We start from the raw sequence: 25,316 nt of genomic DNA on the forward strand, positions 1-25,316 counted from the left end.
AGCTCCCTCATTCGCAAAAAGAAATAATGACAGAGCAGCTACGGTGTGCCAGCACAGCGCCAGGTGCTAGGACACTGCGGGGGGGGAAAGCAGTCGCGGCTCCTGCCCTAGGGTGACCTCTGAGGCCTCTCCCAACCTGCAAATGTTTACCTCCCTTGTGCCTACCCAACCTGGGAGGCGGGGCAGATGCCATGAGCCCAAGTCACAGATGTGCTGATGGAGAGCTAATAACCACCAGACATTTGCCCGAGGTCACAGAGCTGGGAGCAGACAGAGAGGAGACAAAGGATGCCATCAGCCGTGGCCCCTGCCCGGCCACCTGCCCCTGGCCGCTGGGCCAGCCGTCAGACCCTCTTCAGCTTCTGGGCCCCCCTTTGAATCACAGAAGACACAGCGGCCAGCGTTTACAGAGCACCGGATTCCACGCACTGGGATGTCACTGGAAATCTTCTCTCGTTCAGGAGTGTGGGCTCCTCAGAGGAGGAAGCCGCCCGAGGCCAGGCAGCCGGGAAGGGAGACACGCAGGGCACCGCCACCACACCACCCCCAGCACGGCTCTCCCCCACCCCCGGCCCCGCGTGTGGCAAGAGTGGGACCCCAAGGGGGGAGGTGGCAGCCTGCTGGGCGGTCGGCAGGCTTCCGAGAGCAGAGCCTCGGGTTGGATGCTGACAGACACTCGCCACTTAGGAAGGTGGTGACCAATGGCACCCAAGCCATACAGGGGGTGGGGGGGAAGACAGAGCAAAGAGGAGGAGATGAGAACACACGAGGCATGCTACTGGGAAAATAAAAGTCTTAATGGGTCAAATGGGGAGGGGTTCAAATAAAACTCTTTAAAGCCCAGAAACGGTCTGTCCTACTTTCCGATGAGATTTTATATGGAGAAGGCATCGAAGTGCAGTTGTCTGGGTTGAAGCATGAACAGGGGTGAACCCCACCTCCTGAGTGGACACCGGAGAGGGGCTCCACCCCTAGGGGCACCTCTCTTGGGCCCGAATGGGAGGAGAGTCAGGACAAGAGGGGAGATTAGGACCGTCTGTGCAAGGACCTCAAGTTCGGGCTGAGGAGGGGAGACAGGAGCAGGCACGGGACCGGCTGTACCCCGGATGGCTGGAATGAGGGGCAAGAACCCCCTGAGGGGGCAGACTCCTGTCCATCCCTCCCTGGGGTTCCTGCCAGCCTCTGCAGTGCCTGGAGAGGCCCCGGGGACGCAAGGCAACAGGCTGCCAGGCCAGGCCCTTCTCTGACAGACAGCTCACCTGTCAAAAGGGCAGCTTTCTTCCTTTGCCCCAGGAAAAGGAGGAAGGAACACAGTGAAGACAAAGAAAACCCAAGGTACATCTTCCATTCATTTATCAAACAAATATTTACTGAGCTCTTACTATTTGTCATCCATCATTCCAGCCATGAAGAATACGGCAGTGAGCAAGACAGACAGGTTCCCGGAGCTTACGCTAAAACCCTAAAATCTCAGGTAAGAAAATACCTTCAAAGTTTGCAAACCCGCTCTACACTACGCACGTGCCCCTCCTGCTTCTCCTTTGGACTGTCCCTGTCAAGGTCACTGGTCTATGCTTACACACCTTCGACGATGGGGGCCGTGCCTCCTCCACAGGCAGAAGCACTCTCCCGAACTCTCCGGCTGGCCCCCCTGAGGACCCTGCTGGCATCCCCCCCCAACCCAGCCTCGGCAGCGCAGGAGGCCAGGGAGTCAACAGAGCATCAAATGCACTGTGAGAATGTGCAGGCTTTATTTTATATCGTCACAAAATAGAAGGATGCCTCGCTGGCTCTGCTCGTTCTGAGTCAATGACCTGGGACCGAAGGAAACAAGCAGGCCCCATTCTCACCTGTCCAGAGCTCCCGGGTCCCTCCGCCTCTGCCACCATGACTGCCCTGCTCGCCTCCCTCCCAGAAGCCTCCGGCGGTGGTCCCCAGGGTGTGCCCTTGCTGGCCCCCACTTCTCTCCTGCAGTCCCTTCCAACCAGGCCTCCCGCCCCCAGACCTGAGCCACCTGCAAGGGGCGCCTGTGGGTGGGGCAGAGGGGAAGCTCACCCTGGCACCGAGAGAGCTGCTCTTGGAGAAGCCAGGCCAGGACGGGTGTCCAGGAGGGCCCGGAAGCAAAGGTGCTTCTGCCTGCCAGGGATCTGGGGAATGCCAAACGCTGGACCCTGGGAGCAGCCACGTTGGCCCAGGTCCCGTAGCTCGGACCTGTAGGGCCCCTCCCCTTCCCCACGTATCCCCACGTATCCCCACGTATCCCCACGGTTGGCGGCTGAGGCCTTGCAGCCCTGTGGGCGGCAGCCGGGGAGCTGCATTTCCAAAGGAATAGGAGCCGGTGGCGGGGCGGGCCAGATGGAAGCAATTACGGGGGGTGGGGGGAAGCAGGAGAGGTGGGGGCCAGGAGGGCCTGGGAGGGCTGGCCGCGGGGACGGAGAGCCGGAGAGTAGCCGAGGGGCCTTGCCCCGCCTGCCCACAGAGGGCGGACCAGCAAAGCGCCTGTACTGGGGCAAGGGTGCCTCGACAGGCAGGGCGAGATGGGGGGTTCGGGTCAGCAGAGAGGTGGGGTTCGGGTCAGCACAAAGAGCTCAGCACTGGGAGTCAGGAGGCTGAGGTTGTGGTCCGCCTTGTCACCAATGCACTGTGGCCTTGAGCAAAGCCCTTCACACCTCTGAGCCTCTTGAGAGACCAAAGGACGGGGAAAACAAGCTTGGGGGAGCAGTGGAGAGCTCAAATGAAAAGGGCAGTTTTCCAAAACAGGCGTAGATACAAGTCCCCGCTCAGCTGCTTAGGAGCTGTGACCTTGGCCAAAGTTTCAACTTCCAGAGCCTCCATTTCTTCCTTGATAAACGGGCCGAATGAAAGGTGTGCAAGAGACTCAGGCAAAGTGATAGAACTAAGTGCTCGGCACACCTTCTCCTTTCTTGTTAAGCTTGCCGGGCCAGGCTTTTAAAAAGTGTTCGATTGATAACACGGTGAGTACTTGTGTTCCTTGCTAAGTCTTTTTTATTGTAAGGACAGGTGTTTATAGAGGCTGCACGGGCAGAGGACACGGGGCAGATGGTGGACACAGGAACGCTGCTACAGCCCCTGGAACCCACACCCTGCAGGAGGGTTTGGACCCAAGGCAGAAACAACAGTGTGCGGGCCCAGCACTCTGCAAACGGGTCCCCGTCCTCTCCAGCCACCGCCAGCCTCCCCACTCCACCTGGGGAAGCCAGATCCGGGAGTCCCTGACCCACTCGGCTGGGCTGCAGAGGGAAAGTCCAGGCAGGAAGAAGGACCCGTCCTACCACACAAGGACAGCAGCTTCTGGGCTTCGGCAGCCCGGCCTTGTCCCACTCGAGGCCCAGGTAGACACTGAGGGCTTCACCAGGCCTGCACCTGCCCTCGGCCCTAGCAGCAGCCCCTCCTTCCTGCTGGGCAGAATCTGGGGCCTCAGATTCTAGAGTCATCCCAGCATCTTTCTACAGAGCAGCTCTGCAGGCTGGGGTGGGCAGAGAGTGTCAGGAACTGCCTGTGTGCCTCCTGGTCCCAGGCGAGGGGCCAAGACCAGAAGAAAACCTGCAGTTCTGGATGCTGAAGGCCCTTCTCACCCTGGAAAGCAACTGACCCCACGCAACCCGTTGGCAGAGCTCAGCCCCTACTGGGCTCGGGGGCACCGATCGGAAGCCCCGTGGCACCTGGCTGGGGTCCAGGTACCACGTACTGCTGCTCCCTTACAGCTGCATTCAACCACTTCCTCCATCTGTAGCATACATCGTGTCACACACACACATACCCCGGGACGCGGCAGAGGTCAGGGGTGATGCTGTGGCCAGGGGTGGCCGACAGCCCACCCAGAGGCCCTCAGAACACTCATGCAGGAGTGCTGAGCACCTCTGGGAAGGAAACACCAAAGGACAGATGGAAACAAAGGACCACAGCCTCCAAAACCTGCCTACCCTCGTCTTTTCCTCAAGGCAACCCGAGGTTTCAGGTTAAGGACCCAGATCCTGAGAAGGAAGGCAGGCCCTGGGGGTGAGGGAAGCACCAGCTGGCTGCTGCAGGGGGAAATGTCTCACCACAGGGCAGCTGAGGAGTTGGCATGGAGGAGCAAGTTCTAGAAGTTTTCAGGGGGCCCTCCCCTCACTACCTGACCACCCTGCTCTCCAGAGCCCAGGGTCCATCCCAAGGGCTCGGAGCTCAGCTGGGTTCTGGTGCCTGCCTTGATCTCCATCTGCAGACCTGGCCCTCAGCCTCTGGAATGTTCTGTGACACCGATCTGGAGGGTCCCTTTCAGGAACCTGAAGCTCTCCCTCCCCTGTGGGCTGGAACCATTTTGTATTATTCTAAGGTACAGTGACCCCTTCCCCAAGACAGAAGGTGTAAACCATTCTGCGAGGAGGAATTCACAGCCCCACTGAGGCAGCCTCTCTGAGGTGAGACCAGAGAATGTGTCCAGATAGGGCCCGGGGGGCACCCAATGCAGGGCAGATGCCAGGCCAGCGCGGGGGAACTACAGAGTGACCACAGGTGAAGCTGGAACAGAAAAAGGGGTGTGACTTCTCTGCTCCTGCTGGGGAAGGGGGGGGGGTCTTTCCCAGGATTTGTTACAATTCCAGAAAGGATCAGATTCTTGGTTCTACACAGAAAACTGGATCCTAAAAGGGCTGGGAGGGTGGAGGGGCCAAACACCTCTGTTTCTAAGGAAAGGAGAGCGAGTCACCGCTTTGGGTAGAGAAGGTGGCGAGGGAGAGAAGGAAAGACAGCCCAGAAGGCACAATGGGCTTCCATGGCCTGGACCTCTGCTCCCAGGAGAGGGGGTCCCTGCTGTCCCCAGCAGTAACCCACGTCTGGGCTACAGATGCCGTTGTAGCCCACAGCCCCAGCAGGTGAGTCTTACTTTCCCTTCCTAACTTCTTCCAGCTATGCTCCCCTCCTCACCCCCTCAACATGGGCTGGGGAGAGGAGGGGGGACTGGCCCCAACTCCTGGCTCTCCTGCAACCGCCTGATGAAATCCAGGGCCCACCAGACAGCCCAAGAGCTCCCCTCCCAGCGCAGTGATGCTGAGGGATGGTACAGAGGGTACTCAGTGGAGACAGAAGCGGAGCAAGGTCAGAGAGCCCCCTCCGCTCAGCAAGGACAAAAGACCCCACAAGGTAATTTCTAGGCCCCCCGAATAGCCGGTGCCTCCCAATCTCTGGAATTGGGGGCAGCTCCGGGGGGTAAGAGTGTGAGAGAAACACTACTAGCGGCACTTACATACCTCTCCCTCTGTGCAGGCACCTTTCAAAGCACTTCACACATACCAACGTATTTAAAATCACCCTGGCAAATGCCACGGCCAGACCTGGAGGCCGCGGTGGCAGAGCGCAGCTCGGGGGAGAGCAGCATCGCTTTGCGCCTCGTGTGCCAACCCAGCCCGGACCAGGCCCGTTCCCAAGGTTCTGCGAGGAAGAAGTCAGCCTGAACTTGGCTTCCTCGCTGTGCCTCCCTCCAGTGGTGGAAAGCTTCCCCGAGAAGCCTGTGGGGGTTCCAGCCTGTGGGTGGCCCTGAGGTCAGACAAGCACAGCTGAGCACCTGAACACTGCCTACACCCCCCACCCCCAGCCTCCCAGAAGGAGCCCCCTAAGCCAGGCCCTCAGGACCTGGTCTTGGAACAGAGGAAGAAGCAGCAGCAGCCAATCCCGCCTCCCATGGCCCAGACAGAGCTTCCCCCCAAGACTGGAAAGGGAGGGGGCAATACTGGCAGACATGGGCAGGCCAGGAGGTGCCTGCCAGCAAGGGCCCCAGGGAGGCACGCAGAGCAGACAGCGGAGCCCAGAGGTCCTGTCGCGGCTGTACCCCACCCTCACCCCAACCCCATCCCTTCCCACTGTCCACCACACAGGCAGTTCTGAGGCACAGGGGCCTAGGCCCAAAGGCCCCCACGCCGGGGACGTGGTACCCCGGGCACGGCCAGCCTGCAGCTGGCAACTCGCACCTTTGGGCTCCGCTTGGTGACCTTGTGCCTCCAGCACACGGATGGACCCAGCGAAGCCTGTCACCTCTAGCCAAGCCAGCCCACGGATCTTCTGGACTCGATGGGGGCAGTTGTGCGAGACACCAGGGCTCAGAGGATGCTGACGGTGGGGACGCCTCTTGAGCAGGGGCGCAGGGGTGGGGGCTAGAAACTTTGCGGAGAAGAGGACCATCCCGGTGGCTCACTCCCAGGGAGAGAAGAGCACCGGCTTCCCGCGAAAATCTGGTCCAGAGAAAGGGATCCCGGGGCTGTGGCCGCCCCACCCCGGCCGGCTCCGCGCTGCGCCCACGTGCCGGGCCGACCACCTTCCCGGGCCGCGGCGCGGGGCGAGGGGTGGGGGGGGAATCAGACAGCCAGGCCCCCGCGGCGCTCCCGCCCTCCCCCCGGACCCCACGGGGACCGGCCGCCGCGTACTCACCCTCGCGGGTGGAGCGGGGCGGGGCACGACACTTCCGCGCACAGCTCGGATCCGCTAGGCGCACGGGCTGGCGGCGCGGCGCTGGCGCGGCGGCTCCGCTCGGCCGGGTCCCTGTCCCGGGCGCGGGGCCGGCCTGGGAGCGGGCAAGTCCGCCTGCGGGGAGGCGGGGGCCCGGGCCCGGGCGGGGGGCGGGGAAGGGGCCGGACACGCTTGCGCACACGGCCGGGGAGCCGACTCCGGGGAGCTGGCGGGCTGGCGGAGGAAGGGCGGGGAGGAGGAGGAAGGGCTGGGGCGCTGCCTCGCGCGGGCGGGGCTGACGCCCGCCGGCCTGGGACGGTGTGGGAGCCGCGGAGGCCCGGGGTTTTTTTGGGGGTGGGGAGGAGGCCAGTGGCGGGACCGGGGGACCGGGCGTGCGGGGCGGACGCGGAGGGGCGGAAGGGGAGGCCGGATGGGGTGAGGGTAGAGCCCGGCGGGCGCTGCCTGTGAGTGGCGCCAGGATGGATGTGCCCAGCGCGGCCTCCCCACACTCTCCTGGGAACAATGAGACCCAACAAAGGGTTCTCGGCTCTCCCACGTGGTGAACCTCGTCCTTCGCTCCCTCGGCAAAGTGAGGCATGGCAGGGGGAGGGCCTCGTTCCGGGAGCCCACCCGCCAGGGCCCCAGGGCCCCAGGACCAGGTACCTGGACTTAGACCTGGGCCTCTCCTCTGCCCTCGTCTGCACCTGCAGGCCCCAGATGGCTCCCTCTGCGGCCCCTCTTCTGCACACAGATTTTGGCCTTGAGAAAGCTTCTCGGTTTCTGTTCCTTACAGAAGGCGCCAGGCACGCTGTCGCCAGAGGAAACCCCATCAGGCTCCTGACCCTACTTCCTTGGGCTCAGACATCCCCCATCAAGCCTGGAAACCATGCAGGCCCAGAAACCCTAGTCCAGAAGTTACCCCCAGGAAACCCACAGCCCCCGAGGCACTCTCTTTCATAGGTGAGTGGTTCTTCCATAGGTGAGTGGTGTTTACTGAGCCCCCCTAGTGGGAACAGCCTAGTGCCAGAGGCTCCCAGGAAAGTCTAAGACCTGGTCCCTGTCTCCAGGAAGCTTACCGTACAGCCCCAGAAAAGAGTGCTCACAATGCACTTCTGTTCAAGAATAAGGCAAGAAAGGGGCGCCTGGGTGGCACAGCAGTTAAGCGTTTGCCTTCGGCTCAGGGCGTGATCCCGGCATTCTGGGATCGAGCCCCACATCAGGCTTTTCCGCTATGAGCCTGCTTCTTCCTCTCCCACTCCCCTTGCTTGTGTTCCCTCTCTCGCTGGCTGTCTCTATCTCTGTCAAATAAATAAATAAAATCTTTAAAAAAAAAAAAAAAGAATAAGGCAAGACAGGATGTGACTAAGTGTGAGGTGTGAGTAACGGACAGTAAGTGCAAAGGGGGTTCAGAGACATGCCGGCTCCAGGTTCCCTTCGGATGAAACTGGAGGGCTTGTTTGTTGAGAACGGATACCTCAGGAAGTGGAGAAGGCTTGGGTGAACCGTCGGCCTCCAAGTTCTCCCACAGATGACTGTTCCGTTCTAAGTCACACCTTGCACAGGGGTTCTTCCTGCCTTCTACCAACGTCTCACTTAGTTACGTTTGATTGCTGCCGTTGGCTTGGTCCGTCAAGCATTCAGTCAACAAAGACTTCACTGCGTTCAGCTCCAGGCCTAAACTGAGCTTAGCTAGGTAGAAAGAACCCAGTGATAACGCCCTGAGCGTGTCAAGGGGAACAGGGTGCTATCCTCCCTGTTTCACAGGCAGGAAAACTGGCCCAAGGAGAGTCAACAGGTGCCAAAGCACCAAGGTGAGTCTGGCCCAGCTGAACGGAGACTCGGCCCAGCTTCTAAACTCTGCTACCCCTTTGATGAGCTAGATCTAAACACAGTCTGCAGCTCTTGCTAAGTAAACGTCACTCTGCCAGAGAACAGAACTGAAGGGCCAACTCTCACGCCTGGAGACCTGATTCCCAAATCTACCTCTGTCACTAAATTGCTTTAGTTTTATTCCTGGGGAAAAAAAATGGAAATAACTGTGTTTAGTCAAAGGGTATTGTTGGTATTAAATTAGGCAGTGGACAGGAACTCGCTGTGCAAGCACCGTGTGCTGTGTAAGTGTGTGTTATATTTCGCAGGCGGTATCCTTCTCGAGCCTGTAGAGGTAGTTGGGTCTCCTCTCCTCGGCTTATCCCAGGTTACTGGGTGCCCAGAAGCTAACTGTAATTCTGACTCCTCCCCTCAGGCCGCACTGTGCTTACTCATGGTCTTTCCCCTTCGGTTTCTTAGTGGCACAACCAGATGCTTAGCTGGCTGCCTGGAAGCCATATCATCAGTGGGGCAGGAAGGAAGCAATTCTGGTGCCTTTTGATCTCAGCCAAGGGGTTCTAGAGCCGTCTGAGCACCACCCAGCTCCTTGCACCTTTGCAGGACCCTGCAAGTTAGTTGTTCAGCAAGAGGAAATGGGATGAAGCCAGCGGGGGGGGGGGGGGGGGGGGGGGGTGCCAAGGACAGACCGAGACAACCTGCCGAGCAGCAGAGCCTCGGTCCTGGTCCCGTTTTGAGCCATACTGCTTCCGTTCCTTTTTCTTCTGCCTCTCTTGACCTCTCTGGCTCTGTCTCCACAGCGGAGGAAGCAGGGCAATCAGAGGGGCCTCAGGAGCAAAGGGAAGGAGCAGAGGAGCGAGGGGCACCATGGAATGGGCAGGTGCTAGTAGGCCGGGGAAGCCGTGGCCCGGGAGGCTCTTCCTTGGCAGGCAGTGGGTGTGGGTAGGAGGCCCGGAGCCGCTCGACAAATGTGCCTCACAGGCTTCTGGCTCCTGTCCCTCACATGTGCCATGTTAGCATCCTGCCCACCAGGAGGAGGGCACAGCAAGATGCCGTGTGAGGAAGAAATAAACCCAATCCAGCATCTCAGACGCTTTTAAAAATAGCAACTCTGGGAGGGTAATTCAGCTCCTATTTTTATCAGATTTATATGGCCGGACCATAGCGCTGAGCTGTTCTCAGGGTTCTCAATAGCAGGCAGGGAACATCACTGTTGTAGTGTTAGAAACCTGCCGGTAGGCCAAGGCATTCCAGGAACCTTTAGGCTGGAAGAGATCCCAAGAAGTCATTGCGTGCAGCCCTTGCCTCTGCTTGGGGCCACAATCAATGAACCACAGATCGTTTATGGCTGGCTTTTTTGCCTAAAAGTCACTTGGTGTCTGTGCCTCGACCACATAATCTAGGATTTCACAGCCCTTCTAATCAGGAAGTTCTTTTTAATATCTAGCCCAAATATCTCTGGTTACATCCTTTTCGGTTCTTCTCACAGCAGAAAAATAGCTAACGTTTACCCAGTGACGACTACGTCCGCAAAATGCTCTTCTTTAATCCCCACAAAACCCCTCATGGTGGGCACTCTTAGCATTCCTAATTCGGGAGCAGTCATGTAACTTGCCCACGATCGTACCTGGGGAATGGGGCGGATTCTGTGCCAAAGCCATCAGACCATACTGCCTCCCAGACAGCTGCCCCTGAGCTTGGACTTTCATTTCTTCATCATGGTCCTGAAGGACAGACCGGCCAGTGTTCTCATTGCGCACGTGTGCGTCACGCTAGAAGCTTGGCTCCACATCCCAGCGTGCTGACCCGTGGTGCCCCTGACTGCCAGGCCCCGGCTTGTGCAGGCCATTTGGCTATCAGATGTAACCTAGAAATTTGTCTTCTCTTTGCATAAGGTCTCACAGCGCCCACTGCTTTTTTGAAGGCATCCACCACTCTTGTGATTACTTTGTAATTAATGCCTGTATTCCTCACTAAATCATAAGCTCCGTGTGAGCTCTATCTCGATTCTTACTTAAAAAAGAAAACAGTCGGGTAGATGTGCAGAACGTGTGTATTGAATTGAAACACTTTAAACCGATTCAGTCCCTGCTTATTTCGTAAGTGGTTAAAACATGGTAACTTCAAGTTCGTGTAGCTTTCAGAATCCAATATCATTTCACTAATAATAGCATTAGAACAAACACAGGGTTGCCAACATTTATTTTGCTGAGTGAGGATATTTTAAAAACAACTACCGTCAATTACTGCCATCTTCTTCTTTAAAAAAGGACATTTTAACATCATATATACATGGTGTTAATGAAGATTTTTGTCCTTTCTGAGAAGGCAAAGTTGGCAGTCCTGCATCAGTCTATTCAAAAAGAAAATATCCTGTTCTGGATATGGAAGTATTACAAGAGAACCAATTTCAATTTCAAATATTACTTTGTATGTAAATGTTTCTCGGTTTGTTTCTTAGCACGGGGATCTGTATTCAACAGAGACTTGGAGAGCGGAGCTTACAAGTCCCACTGGTTCCCAAATGTGATTTTCCTCTGTTTCATGAAGGAATGTTGACAAATCCAGGACACTCAGCAGTTTTGCTCTATGAGGAAACTTTTGGGCAAAAAGAAAGGAGCCAAGGAACAATAGCAGTCATGCTTCCTTCCTCTGCCGCCAAGCCGAGGAGACAGTAGGCCAAGTACTGGGGGCTGACAGCCAGTTGCGGACACGTCCAGGATTCTTCTGGGAAGGGTGACATCTCCTACTGCTCCAGCAGAGCAGGGACACAGGCACGCACAGGGAGGGCACGCAAACACAGAAGTCTTCTTTGCAGCACGCGGGACAGAGGTATCATGCTGCCAGAGAGGGGCTGGCGTCTGCTAGCTGGTGAAGGTGGGGTCGAGAGATACTGGATCTTGCTTAGGAAGCTTTCTCGGGGGAGGCAGGGTATGGGGTTCTGCAAAGTGACATCAAGAGGAAAGCTAGGGCATGGGTGCCTGGGTCGTGCAGTCAGTTGAGCGTCCGACTCTTGGTTTCCACTCAGGTCATGATCTCAGGGTGGTGAGATCGAGCCCCGCGTTAGGCTGTGAGCTCAGTGCGGAGTCTGTCTGGGAGTCGCTCCCCCCACTCCCTCTGCCCCTCCGCTCATGCTCTCTCTCTTTCTCATCTCTCTAAAATAAGTAAATACAAATCTTTAAAAAAATAAACAAATAAAAGAGGAAAGCCAGGGCAGAGAGGGGGGTAGCTCTCACCCTGCGGCCCCTAGACTGAGAAGCAGGAGACCTAGATTGAGTGGAGCTCCTTTACTTGAGGGGAAAGCCCTGGGGAGGGGGGAGTGTGACCCAGCTGCTGTGACCTACTCCAGTCCCCCAGGGGCCTGTGGTGGAGGGAGCTGCGCTTGGACGCCTGTGGGCCCTAGGAACAGACTCCCTAGAACTGACAGGAAGTGGCATGTGGTCAGAAAGCTTGGGTCTTCAAGAAGAGGCCCTCTGGCAGTTCAGATGAGGTATAACAGAGTGACTGACCCCTTGACTCGGCCATTTCCTCCCTGCAGCTCGAGGCCCCAGGATTCAGGTAAGACAGGGTTGCCGCGAAGACAGGGTCTCACGTGGTGACCAGGGCGAATAGGCGTATGTCAGAGACTCAGCAGGATCCATTTCATGGCCCACCACACATCTGACCGTCCGTTTCCTGGAGGAGAAGCAAACACTCTCGTGGGCAGTGACACTGGCCACTGCGGGGGCCTTTGGGGGCATGAGGCCGAATTCCTGAGGTCTTCTTCCAGAGCAGCTTGCTGGGCCGCTCTCTGGGCCTTAGTGACGCCCGCTTCAGTCACCAGGGGAGAAGCGACCCTCTTCTCTGAAAGCAGAGTTGGTCCTGACGGAGGAGCGCCTCCCAGCACCACCAAGGAGCAAAAGCCTTTAGAACCTCCCTCTAGAACAGCCCTCGCCTATGGTCCCACTGAGCTGCAGTCCCAGAGGGTACAGGCTGGCGGGTCTTCTTGATCTTCCTATTTCCAGCGCCGCCTTGCAATGCGGGCCCGTGCAAGATGTTTGGTAGAAACCTGATGGAAGGGTGAGGAGGCCTGAGAGGAAGGAGGAGTGATGGGACAGATCAGGCTGGGGAGTCAAGTCTGGAGAGGCAGGGAATGCCTTCGCAGGCTTAGTCCCAGGGAGAGAGAGACCCTCGTCCCCTGGGAGGCCCCCCAACGGTCTTCTTTTGGGGTCAGGATTGGCCACCTGCTAGTCTCTTCCAAGCATGCACTCCATGTGTGAAACCCGATGAGAGCCCCACCAGCAGAACCTGATCTGTCAGCGGGAAAGGATGCTCCCGGGATTGGCTCCCTCCGCTCTGTCTGCAAGGAGGGGCCTCTCTGGGTTAGCATCCCCTCCACTCCTCTGCTCCCCTCAGTGATCTTTGCGACAGTTCTTGTACGTGGACAAAACAAGCCAGGGGGTCCCTTCAAACCAGCCAGATGTTCCGCGGCTTCATCTCCTGCTGGGGGAGGAAGGCAGCTCCCACCCAGTCCACCCTCTCCCTGGAACCAGCCCCCTTCGGCCTCACCGCCTTATTCCACTTAGGCTGTCCTGCGAGATGCTGGGTCAGCGACCCTGCTGAGCACTGAGATTCCACAAGCATATTCCATCGGTCTTCCTAGGGGGAACTTGTACACCAGCCTCTCCCACATACCTGTTTTCAAGGTAGCTTCCCGGGTGCTGCCTCTTTTCACTCCTATGGTTCGCCTGGCTGGCTGCCTCGGTAGCCTGGAGGGTAGGAGCTTCGTTTTCCCAACAGTTAGAGCATTGCCTGGCTTAAAAGTCCATCAGTAAGTCAACATTTACCAGAAAGCAACGCAATCACGCATTACCTTTACACAGCAGGACACTTCAAGGATCCTCATCCCTGCTCTCTTTTACAAATGAAACAGGCTCAGGACGCATGGGGTCTGGTCCAAGGTTATGGGATGAACGTCAGCGCACCGTTGGTTCACCACTTACCAGTCTCTGGAGCCGTGCCTGGCCTGCAACATGCGTTTAATAAACCTGACTCTGAATTGTCTCCTGGTTCTCTCTCGGTCCGGGAATTGCAGAATACGGGCCATCCCTGCCTTATACTTCCCTCTTATCACTTAGCAGAACCCAACATCCTTTCCCCCGCCCCGAGAAAGCCTCCTAAGGAAGCAGGATCCAGCGGGGCTGAGGGACTAACTAGCAGACGCCAGCCCCTCTCCGCAGTGTGGGGTGCCTGTCCTCTACTGAGATGAGTGCCTTATGGAGCCAGCTGCGTGCCCTCACCTGCGCACCTGTGATGTCACTCTTCCCAGATAAGCCCCCCATGGCTCCCTAAGGCCACCGGCCTCAGACACTCTGAAGTCCCTTCCTGACCTCCCGATTCTCTGAACAGGGACCTGTGTCGCTGCTCACACCTCGAGCCCCTCAGAGCTTTTGTCCTCCACCACAACCGGATCATTTTGCCCTTGACAGGCTGTTTTGTATTTGGTCTTCTGGCTGCTCTAGAAGAGTTTGTTTTGTCTTCCTCCCTAGATAACAAACTCAAGGCCAGGGGCTCACTGACCAAATAACAGAGGCAGAGGCAAGCTTTTTGGGGCTTGCATCATCTGATTCTTATTAAAACCCTCCCACTTCCAGGCGGCAATCCTTCATCCTTGTCAACAAGTCTATCGGCCAGGTTGACTCAACACACGGGAGATGCGATCTCAGTTCTGGGGAGGCCAAGAGGAAGCACTGTCAAAAACACTCTATAGATTATTTCCAGAAAGTTTTTGTATTTCCAGAAAGTTTTTGTATTTGGTTTTTTGGGGGAACTCCTGGACACGTGGGCCTCGAAAACCATGAGTTAGAGACACCAAATGGGAAGAAGGAAGGGGGGCATGAGAGCACAGTAGGAAGGACCGAAGACAGGGAGAGGCATCGTCAGATTCGGGACACGGAAATCACCGAGGATGGTGTTTACTGGGATTTGGAGAAAGCCATTGGCACACATCCGGGTCAGCTGTAGCCACCACCCCAGACTTGGCTCCTATCCCAGGGTCTTTCTACCCTGTTCTGCCCACGCCACCTGCCTCCCCAGGCATCAGTCCACACCAAAGGAGACCAATACTTTATTCACATACTAAGGAATAAGCCAGTAAAAAATACATTTAAAAAAAAATTCACTTGGTGCTAAAAATCCAGCGGTCCCTCCCCAGCCCACCTCCGACATCTGTGTTCTTTGCACAGCCCCTGGGTCGGACTCAGCTTCTCTGGGCCCCCTGCAGGAGCTTGAGCAGGGGGTCGTCAGCCCTGAGGGCGAAGGTGAGGGGGCGCTGCCGGTAGTGCTCCGGGTCACACTCCAGGTTCTCGATCACGTCCTCTAACAGATGAGCCCGCTCCACCCCCGAGCCGGGGGCCTCGAAGCCCAGCGCCGTGAAGTGCACGTGCAGGTGGTAGTAGGAGGGCAGGTAATGCAGGTACACGCGGAGACGGTCTCCCTGCACCTGGTAGCGCTGCAGGATGGCTTCCTGGTGAGAGAGGGGGGTGGCAGGAAAGGGGTCACTGTGCTGCCCGCAGGCCCTCCTCTGGCCCGAATCCCTGACTGGCCTCTGGACAGCTGACAAAAACCCTCCAGACAGCTCCCTCCCCACAGTTCGCCGCAGGTCCCTGCCTTCCATTCTAGGGAATCAACAAAAGCACGTGACAGCAGCAAAGCGGGGGCTTTTCTCCTAAATAAAGGGAACAGTGGCTTCTGTCAAGGTTCCAGACTCCAACCTCGATAAAACACCGAAGCTCCTCAAAGAGTCACTGCTGGGACTCTAGAAGTCCCAGTGCCTAAGGACAGGCCCCAGATGTCCAAGACTATGGGGACTGTCCTCCACGGGGATGACTGATGCCGACTTTAAAAAAGAACAGAGTGGAGCTGGGGAACAAGGGTGACAGGGATGCGGCTGAGCCAAGGCTGGGTGGAAGAGAGAGGACAGAGGAGGGCACATGGGACGGGCTGCCCCAGAAGACCTAGGGAAGGTCTGCTGGACTCCGGTGGAAGAGGAAAGCACCGACTCTAACCCCGACTCCCTCTGCCCACCCCCCACCTTGTTCAGGGGTAGGGCTGTTTCTACCAAACTCCCCTCTGGAGCCTCCGAGCCTTGGCATTAAAAGGAGACTCTGATTTCCACTGTGGGCAAACCCCTGAGGAGGTCAGAGGTGAAGAGAAAAAGACAAGGGCCTCAGTGGGCTCAAAATATACCCCACAATTACATCCTGCACTTGGAACTCGGCCTGGGGATCTCTGCAGTGGTGTGAGGCCAAGGCCGGGGCACCCAAAGGCCTCCTGGGGATAAGTACGGCTGGCCTGTGAGGGCGAGGCTGCCCGAGCTGCCAGGGCAGGTGGAGCGTAGGCCCAGCATCAACCTGAGAGAAAGGCGCCACTCTGCCATCCAGAGGCTGTTTCACAAGAGAAAGGAATTACTCCACAAAGAGACGGGCAGCCAGAGAGGCAGTGATGTGGGCAGGCAGGAGGGAGAAGGCTGGGTAGGGTGCCGCGGCAAGGCAGCTGGGGTCAGAGGTCAGCAAAGAGCAGATGCAGGAAAGCCCTTCCCCCAGGCTCGCGGCAAAGCCAGCGAGAGCAGCTCTCCGGCCGGGCCCCTGGTGACTGCGGGCCCCGGCACAGGGGCAGTGTCTGTGAACGCCTGAGTGGAAAAAACTCCGGGAACCACCCGCACAGAATGGGACTTAGCAGCATTCCATCCACACACCGAGGCCCAGGGAGGTGAGATGATGAGTCATGCTCAGGGTCACTCAGGTGGTGAGGGTCGGAATGTCAGAACCAAGACCACGACCCAAGATTCTAGACTCTCTTCCCTCACCTCCAGGGCTCCTCTTTAATTTCACATGAGCCAGCACATCCCTGCACCAGGTACCCCGGAATGCCAGCTGCTACAGAACTCGGGCTCTGGCCTCGGGGCAGAGGAGGGGGTACGTGTGCGCACACATCAGAGTCGGGGTCCCATCTGCCCAGCAACGGGTCTGGCACAATGTGACTGTCAGGAGCAGACACAGGAGATCCTGGGAGAGGAGGGGGACACCTGCAGGAAAAAGGCAGGGAGGCAAAAACGGGAACCCAGGCAGAGGAAGGGCGGCTGAAAGCAGAGTGGGAGGGAAAGGCAGGACCGGGAGGGAAGGGCAGGACCAGGAGACAAGGGCCTTGTGAGTCCATCTAAAGAGTCTTCGTGGGGTTCTGGGATGGGCAGCCAGAGAGAAGGCCCGTTCACAGATGGACTTCTGGGAAGGGTGAAGGGCCAGAGAACACCTGGGAACTGGAACAGAATTCCTCTGGGCTTCAGTGCGGATTTGGCCACGGCAGCTCACCTGGCCCTCCCGGAGAATGTTCCTGAGCAGCGGCAGGTGCTCCGCAGTGAGGTCCCGGAGCGATCGGATGCCCCGGCGATGGCAGATGGCAATCAGGTACAGGTCATCGAGCTGCACAGAGATTGGCAAGGGTCAATGAGGCTCCTCGGTGGACAGAGCCAGGGGAGGCCGCCAATCCTGGAATCCTTCATGGCAGCCAGGAAGCGCCTGCCCCCAGGCCTGCTGCAGTGCCAGCCACAGGCGATCCCAGGGAGCCCAGGGCAGGACCGGCCCCCAGGCGATGGGGGCCTCCACATGCCTGGGATGAGTGGGACAGTCTAAGGACAGAACTTCTGTTTATTCTTCCTACTCAAGGATATCATATGGGAGTATTTATATACTCACAGAGCTGATGGGGGATGGTAGGAAGGAGAAGGTTCAAGAAAGTGCCAAGGACAACTCTTTCCCTCTAAGAGTTTATGGGCTAACAGTCTGCACGTAAGTAGCTACTACAAGACAAAAAGTGACAGAAGTACAGGAAGAAAAAGGAAAGACTGTCTAGCTAGAGTGATCCAGACAGGCTTCCTGGAAGAGGAGGCAGGGGAACCCAGGTCTTAAAGAGGTAGTGTTTAGAGAAAGGTCATTCTGGTAGAAGGAACAGTGGCAAAGGATCAGAGGCAAGAACGTATAGAGCATGTGAGGGGAAGAGTAAGCAACCTGATTTGTCTGGGGTGCAGTGCAGGGGAAGGGGTATAGAAGGATTTGAAGGGTGAAAAGGGACCCTGGGGCCAGCTCGGCAATGAGCTCCACCGGAGTGCTAAGCCTTTTTCTCTCTTCCCCTATGGCACAGAACTCAGAGAGCACCCTTCCTGCTGTCCTTCCTGAAAACGGCGCCTGGCCGAAAACCTGGAGGTTATAACAGTGCAAAGAACCAAAGTCAACAAGGTCTTGTGCCAGAAGGGGAATGAACTCTTCCTCTGCCCAGAAAACCTTCCCGCCCCTCCCTGCTCACTCCAACCCTGGCCCTGGCCAATTATCACATCCATGTGCAAGGCAGGCCCCGGATGCCAGGGCTCCACAGAGCAAGGCCCCGGGGGAACCCCGCGGCACTCAGCCCGGCAGTCTGAGCTGCTACATTCCTCACGGAAATAATCTGGGGTCCATGAGTCACCCGACCAAACCCCCAAGGGCCCCAGTTTGAAAACTGAGGAGGTTTCCCATATGGTGCCTGTTGTCCAACTGTGCCTCTTCATGCCAATGTCGTCTCTTCATACCATAGACATTCTTCTCGAACAGTCTGGGCTCTCTGCCTCAGACCTGCTACAGATGAGCCCCGTGGGAACCTCCCAACAAATGGCTAAACTGTGCCTGCCTAAGCCGTAGTCTGCCCACAAGCCCCTTCTAGACTCTCCCTCCTTAGGGCTTGTGCCCAGGACATTTTCTTTCTCTCTCTCTCTCTCTCTCTCTCGCTAGGAGCCCAAGAAGCTGGAAACAAAACTGCTTGAACTTGGGGTGTCTGCACGCCTGTCGGTATCTTCAGCTGTTCTTATGTGTCACTGTCACGGACTCTCAGATAATAGTAGCATTTGTTTTAGATGATGTCTGCTGACAAATCACAAACACGACATTAAATCACACCTCTCTGCTCCACAGGCATGGAATGAGGCATGAAGCCCGCTGCTGGGTGTCTGCTCACAGGCTGCGCCAGACAGGGAAAAGAAACCCATTCTTTGACAGCAGACATGGCCCTACATTTTCTGCAGGCCGTTCAAGCACCCCCACACCCCCCCGCCCCCAGGCCCAGAGAAAGAGTCTGAAGACGGCTAGACAAGGAGCTGGTAAGGGTCTCAGATGGGATCCCCGAAGGTGGCCACCAATCACTCCGGGCAGGCTAGACACTATCAATCTCTTTTTACAACACAGGAGCAGAATCAAAGAAAGAGCTTCCTGGCAAGGGGCAAGATGGAGAGTGGCTGGAGCCTCGAGGAGCCATCTCTCCACCTCTGGAGTGACCCAAAGGAAGAGTTTCTTGGTCTGGGCACTTTAGATCAGAGAACCTACCTGAGATGAACTGAAAGTAGACGTTGTGTCCACAGAGACAGATCCGTATAGACTTACATACACAATATGAGAAGACTAGACCTGGAAAGAGAGACAAAGAAATCCTCTCTCCTGAGAAACAGTCCCTTCAGGGGGAGGGAAATGGAGGAATGTGGGCTGAGGGAAAAGACTTCCACTGAGCTATTTGTACTACTTGGCATTTTTACTGCGTTGTCTGTGAGGAAGGAGCAGAGGGCTAGCCGAGCACAGAGCACAGGCTGACGCCCCACAAGCCCCCGCCCCCCAGGTGGGATCTGTGTGACATTCCTCAGGCACTCCCCGCTGCCCTAAAGCCAAGGGAGGGAAAAGCAAATGGTTAACTTAGATTACACTCGGACAGGAATCTCCCTCAGTTTACAAAGGTCTTAGTGATTTACAAGAAAAAGCCTTCTTATCAATAACCTAACTTCCAGAAGGAAACTCCTGTCTTAATGTTAATGCTTTGCTAGAGGGAAAGACAACTGTAACTTGACAATGGCAAGGCCTCCGGTATCTTTGTAGGTCCTCTTTAGCATAGGAAAGTTCTTTTGAAAACCTCCCTTTTTCCTTACCCCCAACTCCCAAGTATATAATCAGCCACCCCTCACAACCCTGGGGCAGCAGCTCTTCCTGCCCACGGGTCCTGTTCCCGTGCCTTGATAAAACCACCTTTTTGCACCAAAAAGAGCCTCAAGAATTCTTTCTTGGTTGCTGGCTGCGTACCTCACCTACATTCCCAAACGACATCACATGTATTAACTAGACCTAAAAAAGAAAGAAAAGAAAGAGAGAGAGAGAGAGAGAAAGAGAGAAAGAGAGAGAGAGAGAAAGAAAGAAAGAAAGAAAGAAAAAACAAATAAAAGAGAATATACAGGCGATGTCTTACAAGAACTGGGGAAGGGATATTACAAGCTCCAGGGAAGCAAGATTCTCTAGCAGACATTAGGCATTTGACAAATACATGTGGAGTGGACAGATGGGTAGACAGATGGACAGGTGGACGAAGAGGCTCTCTCATCCTGGGTCAGCAGTTGGGAGCGAACTTTATATCCTTTCGGGAGAAACAGCAGCAGGAGGAGATTCCAGGGTGGTGAGGAAGGCTCCTTAAAGCAAACACCAGAGTACCCCTTTCCTCAGTACCCCCTGGTATAGGAACAAAGAAAAGAAGTCCAGGCCGGGTCTGTCTTGCCTGCTGGCCACACTGGCAAATTCTGAGGGAGATGTCGACAGCGTTCAGTCACAAGCCAGGGATTCCAGACAATGAAATCCGGCACCACCAAGAGACAGGCGCTAATTAAGCAAAGGTTAAGAACAATTGCACCTGTATGGCCATCAAAGGAAGTCTGACATTTAAGGGGGCCTATTCATAAGCCCCGAGGGTGAGCCGCCCCAGCCCTGTGGCCGGGAGCCCAGTGTAGTTCCTTGAAGACTTTTCTGTCTTAAGGGGACAGACAGACAGAAAGGGCAGTTCCACTGGCAGGCTTAGCAGGATGCCTGCCAGCACAAGGTCAAAAGAACAAAAGTTTTCTTCAGCCTTCAAAGATCTCGTGAGAAGATCTTAGAAGTAGTTCCTCCTACCTCATGTCCCATCTCCCATGACCCAGTCTGTGACCCAGGGCCTGCGGGCACAGGGCTGCTGAGGCGACAGACAGGGGGCTTCCAGAGCTGTACAAAGGCACAATCCAGAGCTGTCACCAGCACTCCTTATTCTGTGGCCTTGTCCCAGCTCCCCAGACAACTCCAGAGCCAGGCCTCGCTTCCGCCCTTAAGGCCTGTGGTGGGGATAAGCTGCAGGGCTAGGGGTGGGGGGAGTGGACCTCCACACCACCCTACCGGTGGGCAGTCACCTCCTTTGGTCTTACCGGGCTTGAACAAATCACCACTAAGTGCTACAACTTCTGAAAACTCCCTTCCGAACCCCTACGGTTACTTCAGGAACTCCCAGGAGCCTCTCTTAAGAGGCAGTTGGCACTCCCTTGCCTGCGCGCCTCTGAGCTGAAATCCTGTCCCTTTACTCCACCCACAGGCCCTCGGCCCACTTTCTGGGCAGTGAGGGAGTGGCATGGTAGGTCTAGAAATCACCAAATCAAAACCGAGTAAACTGCCAACGAGCGTCGTTTGGGACCCACAGGCAGGCCACGACTGAGGAAGGAGGGAAGGTGTGCGTGGAGCGGCCAGGAGCCAGACTCCAGAACAATGCCTGTATGTGAGGAGCCCAGGACGCAGAAGGGTCTACCCAGGGGCAGCACGGCAAACCCAAGCTCAGAGACTCAAGATCTGACTTGGAAGAGAGAGTTTACCTACTCTCCACTTCCTACCCAGCAATCCCATGTCTGGCTTCCTCGGCCTCACAGCGGCCCCTGGCTCCACCTGTGGAGCCTGGCTCAAGGCCGCGCTCCAGGCCAGGGTGGGCACAGCACTTCCCACCACACGGTGCTCTGCCTGTCGCTGATACTGTCGGCATATAACAGTCCCCCTGAAGAGGAGGGGGTGCACTACGGCTGGGGTGGTGGCTGGGGTGGCGGGGGGAGGGCGGGGGGCAGGGGAAAGAAGAGCGAGACAGAGGGAGGCTGCAGCGAACGAGAGAGAAGGTGAATCAGGTCAGCTCTGCTGGAAACCTGCTCCTTACGAGCGTGGAGTGAGAGGCATGGAGACGAGGAAACCGAGCTGAGAGGCTCAGGTGGAAGCCTGAGCCACTGGAAGACCCCTCTTGGCCGCAGGTGGTGGAGGGGACCCCTCCTCGAATGGGTGGTAGAGGGGACCCTTTGGGTTGGCTGCCATGGCTCCTTCCTATCAGCACTTCAGATCGCGGGCATGCCTGGATCTGCTGGAGGCCAAGGGCATGGAGAGAATGTAAACAGTCCTCCTCAGGGTTCCAGGTGCTCCTGGAAGGGAGGGCGGCGGCTAAGCCACTTGGCTGGTTAAAGAATGGCCCATGTGGTTGTGGATGCAAACATCACCCTATTCTTCACCCCCTGGGTGGGAGGAGAGCCAGGAAGAACCCTAAGCTGACACATGAAGGTGTAACGTTTGTGCCCGGCTCGGGCCTCCATTGTGGGCGAGTTAACACCCGCTCAGGGAGAGACCAGCATGAGACAGAAGGGCAGGATTAAGGAGGACCAGCAACCAGGAGCAAGTCCTGGGAGACCAGAGAGTCCCAGCAAGAAAGCTTTTACCTGCTGTTGGTTCCACTTGAGATCGGGGATGAGGACAAAGCCATCGGAGGGATCTGGGTTCTCAAAAACAATCCGGTCAGCTTCCGCCTTCTTATCGAGAATGTTGTATACCCACTGGAAGGAATGGGGAAGAGAGAGGGTTCACATAGCTGCTCACGACCTCCGGGGAAACACCATACATGGGGCTAGGTGTGCTCTCTTGGGCCCCCCTAGGGAGGACAGCCAAGCCATAAAGGGCCACTAAGCTCGGGGGGGTCTACACTCAGGCTGCCTTGTCCCCATCGCTCTGCTCTTGGGGGGCCAGAGGAGATTTCCCCTCTCCCACCACAGCCATTCCCTCATGGGCCATCGCAGCTCGGACTGGGGGGACATGCTCCACTTGGCCTCACAGGCCTGGTCTGCGTCCATCCCCTCCATGCCCCCAGGACTCTGGGACGGCTATCTCCATAGACCCCTTCCCACTTTATTCAGGGACCACAGGCACAGTCGCTCAAGTGGGGAGCTCCTTCTGTACAGCGGGGCAGGAAAGGCTGCGGTCCCAGACATGGATGTGTGTGGGATTCCCCCCCGGCTGGGTGGGACTCTCGCTAGTGGTGGGCTTGGTGCCTCGACCCACCCAGAGCCACAGCAGTCTCAGCTGACACAGGCCCTGCGTGACACAGCAGAAGTGGCACAAGCCGGAGACAGCAATTACACAGACCTTTCCTGTCAACCCAGGGCCTCCGGCACCACCCCCGCAGACCTTTATCAGCCGCTGACAGTCTTCAGAGAACCCTTCCTTGAGTTCTGTGTGGATCCCAAGGATGTCCTTTTACAATTAGGGTCCTGGTGGCCTCTCTGAAGAAGCCAGCCTGCAGGGAGGTTAAAATAAGAAAGGCCCTGTTCTCACAGGGCTCAAACCCACAGACCTCCTCTCTCCTCTACTTCCCCAGAGCTCTGAGTCAACTCTCAGCTTGAAATCTGAGAGAGGAGCCTGCCGGAGCGCCAGAGACAGGGCAGCGGCCAGGCTGGCACTCAGAAGGGCCTCCCAGCTCGCTGAGGGGGCGGATCGGGGGGCCATGGCACCCACACAACCAGGCCAGTGGAGGGCTCCTCTGCCCACTCCCAGAAGTTTGGGCACGAGTGGGGTCCGTGAAGGCCAGGGGCAGTGGGAGCTGGTCTGGAGTCTGCACACCTCATCCCGAGTCCACATCCCCGGCTCTCGGCCGGATGGCTAAGGTCAAATGTGACGATCTGAGACAGAGAGGAGGGAGCAGAGGGTACCTGCCGGAGAAGATCCAGGGCTCTCAGACCACCCCCCCCCCCCAGTAAGACCCAGAGGTCAGTCACAATGTGGCCACCCACTACAAAAGAGGGGCCTTCCCAAGAATGCTAGCTGTGCCAGCCTCCCGGGAGTGGACTGGAGGACAGCCAGCAGCGGCTTCCTTGGGCAGCACCGGGGCCACAGCAATGCCCAGCATGTGGAGACTCTCCCACAGAGGCATTTCCTTTCCCACCGGAAGGCTCACTGGGAACGTACTGCAGGAAAAAAAAGTCAGCCGGAACCTGACCGAAAGTACCTCAAAAGTAAAGGGGAAGATGGAGGGGGATGACGACACTCTGTGGAGAGCCCTGGAGCGGCCTCCCAGGGGCCCTGGCTGTCTCTTGCCCACAGACAAGCCGCCCCCACTTGGACTGGAAAGCTGTGTGATAGTTGATAGAGACTAAACTGGTTCTGGGGCCTACCCACGCTTAGTGTCCTCTCCCACCTCCTCACTAACTGGCTGACACCACAGGAAGTGGGGTACTCTCTCTGAGCCTGCTTCCCTGTTTGACAGGGGCAAACAATACCTCCGCGTCAGGGTGGAGTGGACTGTAAATGACTGACAGCACCCAGCACAGTGTAGCCCCGAAGAGCAGGGGAAGGCGCTTGGAAGGCTCCCACGTGAGGTGGCATCGGGCTGCAGCCTCGTGATGACAACAACACGCGCTCTGCTGGAGGCTGCAGCACCGAGAGAGGAGGTGAGCAAAGGTGCGGTGGTGGCAAGCAGCCCTACCATGTGCCCGGTCCTAAGGGCCTCCAGGGACTCCCACTCACACGCACTGGTGTCCCCGTGTGGCAGGTAAAGAAAAAGCAAGCACGAGAAGTCTACCCAATTCCAACCCAGGGTTTGGCCCCCAGAGCCCACACTCCAGACCACGTGGGGAAGGCCTCTGGGAGAGCGGGCAGGACGTGTATCTATGAGAAGCCTCAGGACAGCAGCACAGATAAGAAGGGGAGGGGACCAGGGAACAGAATTCACACAAATCACAAGGTGGGGGCGCATGTAACGGGCAGCGAGCCCATCAGAAAGCAAGCCCGGGAGACCCAGCCAGCTCTGGCTTCTGGAACGCAGCTGGCACAGCTTCCTTCAGTAGGTGACACTGGCAACTCTCCTCCCTTGGGATATCTCACTCCCCGTTCACTCTCCTCCTGCTTTTCTGCTCACCCACCTGCTGGCCGCTCTCCTCCTGGCCACCCTTCACCTGCCCACCTGCCCAGCGGTCTCAGCTCTGCACTCCCCTGGCCCCAGCCCTGGAATGGGCCCTGCACGTGCACTCAAGGGCAGCTACCCTTCCGGGGCCCGGTGCATGCTGGGATCAACAGGAAGGATGTGATCTATGGCACTTCTCTCAATCCCCACTGGGACCCCAGTCACATTCTGCAGGCAGGGGGCTGGGTTCAGAAGTGCAGGGCTCACACTGCTCTGAGACAGCAAGTAAGAATCCAAACCCTGGCTGACACTGAACCTGATGACTCACAGCCCAACAGGTTTCGCCTGATGGTCCCTACCGCTCGGGACCCAGAGGTCGAAAGGCATCATTTAGTGAGGAGTTAACAAGCACCTCAAATCTGAGGAGCCAAATAGCGTAGTCGGCTGATAGCGCAGGTGCCAGGGTGACGCTGCCGGCTGTGAATCCCATCTCCAAAGAGCCGCCGAGGTTCAGTGACGTGAGGCACACCGTAGAGAATACTGGAACCGTCCCTGGCACCTGGCGAGTGCTCACAAGTCCTAAATTAAACTGTCTCCCACATAAGCCCTCTCTACTGTCCACGTCCCTCGTCCTAGTTGATGACCCCACGACCTATGCACGACCACCCACGCGGGACCTGGGCCCACCCCAGACTCTTCGCTTGCCTCTCCAAATCTGCCACCTTCGAGCCCTGCTTCTCAAATCATTGCTGAAGCCTTCCCCACTGCCTCGGCCTCGGTCTAGACCCATGCTGGCCCTTAGAGCCTTCCTGCTTCCACACTCGCTAGACTCCAATTCTTTAAATCTCACGGAATACATATGCTGAAAACCGTTTAGGGGACCCTCAGTGCCTATGGAAACTGTTCTGAAATTTGATGATTACTAGAAACAGAGATTAAAAAAAAAAACCACAGATTTCCCACCTCAACTCCCTGCACATTCTGATTTAGGAGACGGGGAGTAGGGCCCCATG

General features: G+C 57.0%; 3 protein-coding genes and 1 long non-coding RNA gene across 7 annotated transcripts in view; 2 read left to right on the plus strand and 2 right to left on the minus strand.

The window, feature by feature from the left end:
* Positions 1-6,557, minus strand: part of ST3GAL4 (ST3 beta-galactoside alpha-2,3-sialyltransferase 4) — a 30,545-nt gene extending 23,988 nt beyond the window's left edge. For 2 of the 4 annotated variants that reach the window (XM_040631047.1, XM_040631045.1), the window contains exon 1: positions 6,424-6,557. The gene's annotated coding sequence lies outside the window, so the exon portion shown is untranslated. Of the gene's footprint in view, positions 1-5,966; positions 6,141-6,423 lie in introns of those variants that run through there. The other 2 variants (XM_040631050.1, XM_040631046.1) reach the window with 2 other exon arrangements.
* Positions 4,765-8,526, plus strand: LOC103660656 (translation initiation factor IF-2-like). The gene is made up of 4 exons (XM_040630645.1): positions 4,765-4,874; positions 6,237-6,566; positions 7,235-7,401; positions 8,206-8,526. The coding sequence occupies exons 1-4, from the start codon at positions 4,765-4,767 to the stop codon at positions 8,319-8,321; spliced, it is 723 nt and encodes a 240-aa protein (XP_040486579.1). The 3' UTR covers positions 8,322-8,526.
* Positions 8,527-14,360: 5,834 nt separating this feature from the next.
* The window catches only part of DCPS (decapping enzyme, scavenger), a 38,319-nt gene continuing 27,363 nt past the window's right edge, over positions 14,361-25,316 (minus strand). Inside the window, exons 4-6 of the mRNA XM_008688299.2 lie at positions 21,851-21,964; positions 16,617-16,727; positions 14,361-14,773 (exon numbers count right to left, since the gene is read on the minus strand). Coding sequence (XP_008686521.2) covers positions 14,507-14,773; positions 16,617-16,727; positions 21,851-21,964 — 492 coding nt within the window. The 3' untranslated portion in view covers positions 14,361-14,506. The remainder of the gene's footprint in view (positions 14,774-16,616; positions 16,728-21,850; positions 21,965-25,316) is intronic.
* On the plus strand, positions 16,737-19,159 carry LOC121102903. The gene is made up of 3 exons (XR_005835022.1): positions 16,737-17,540; positions 18,249-18,433; positions 18,519-19,159. It is a non-coding gene; the product is annotated as an uncharacterized LOC121102903 (long non-coding RNA).

Source organism: Ursus maritimus, unplaced genomic scaffold (genome assembly GCF_017311325.1).
Source record: "Ursus maritimus isolate PB19 unplaced genomic scaffold, ASM1731132v1 scaffold_16, whole genome shotgun sequence".
In the NCBI taxonomy this organism is placed as follows: Eukaryota; Metazoa; Chordata; class Mammalia; order Carnivora; family Ursidae; genus Ursus; species Ursus maritimus.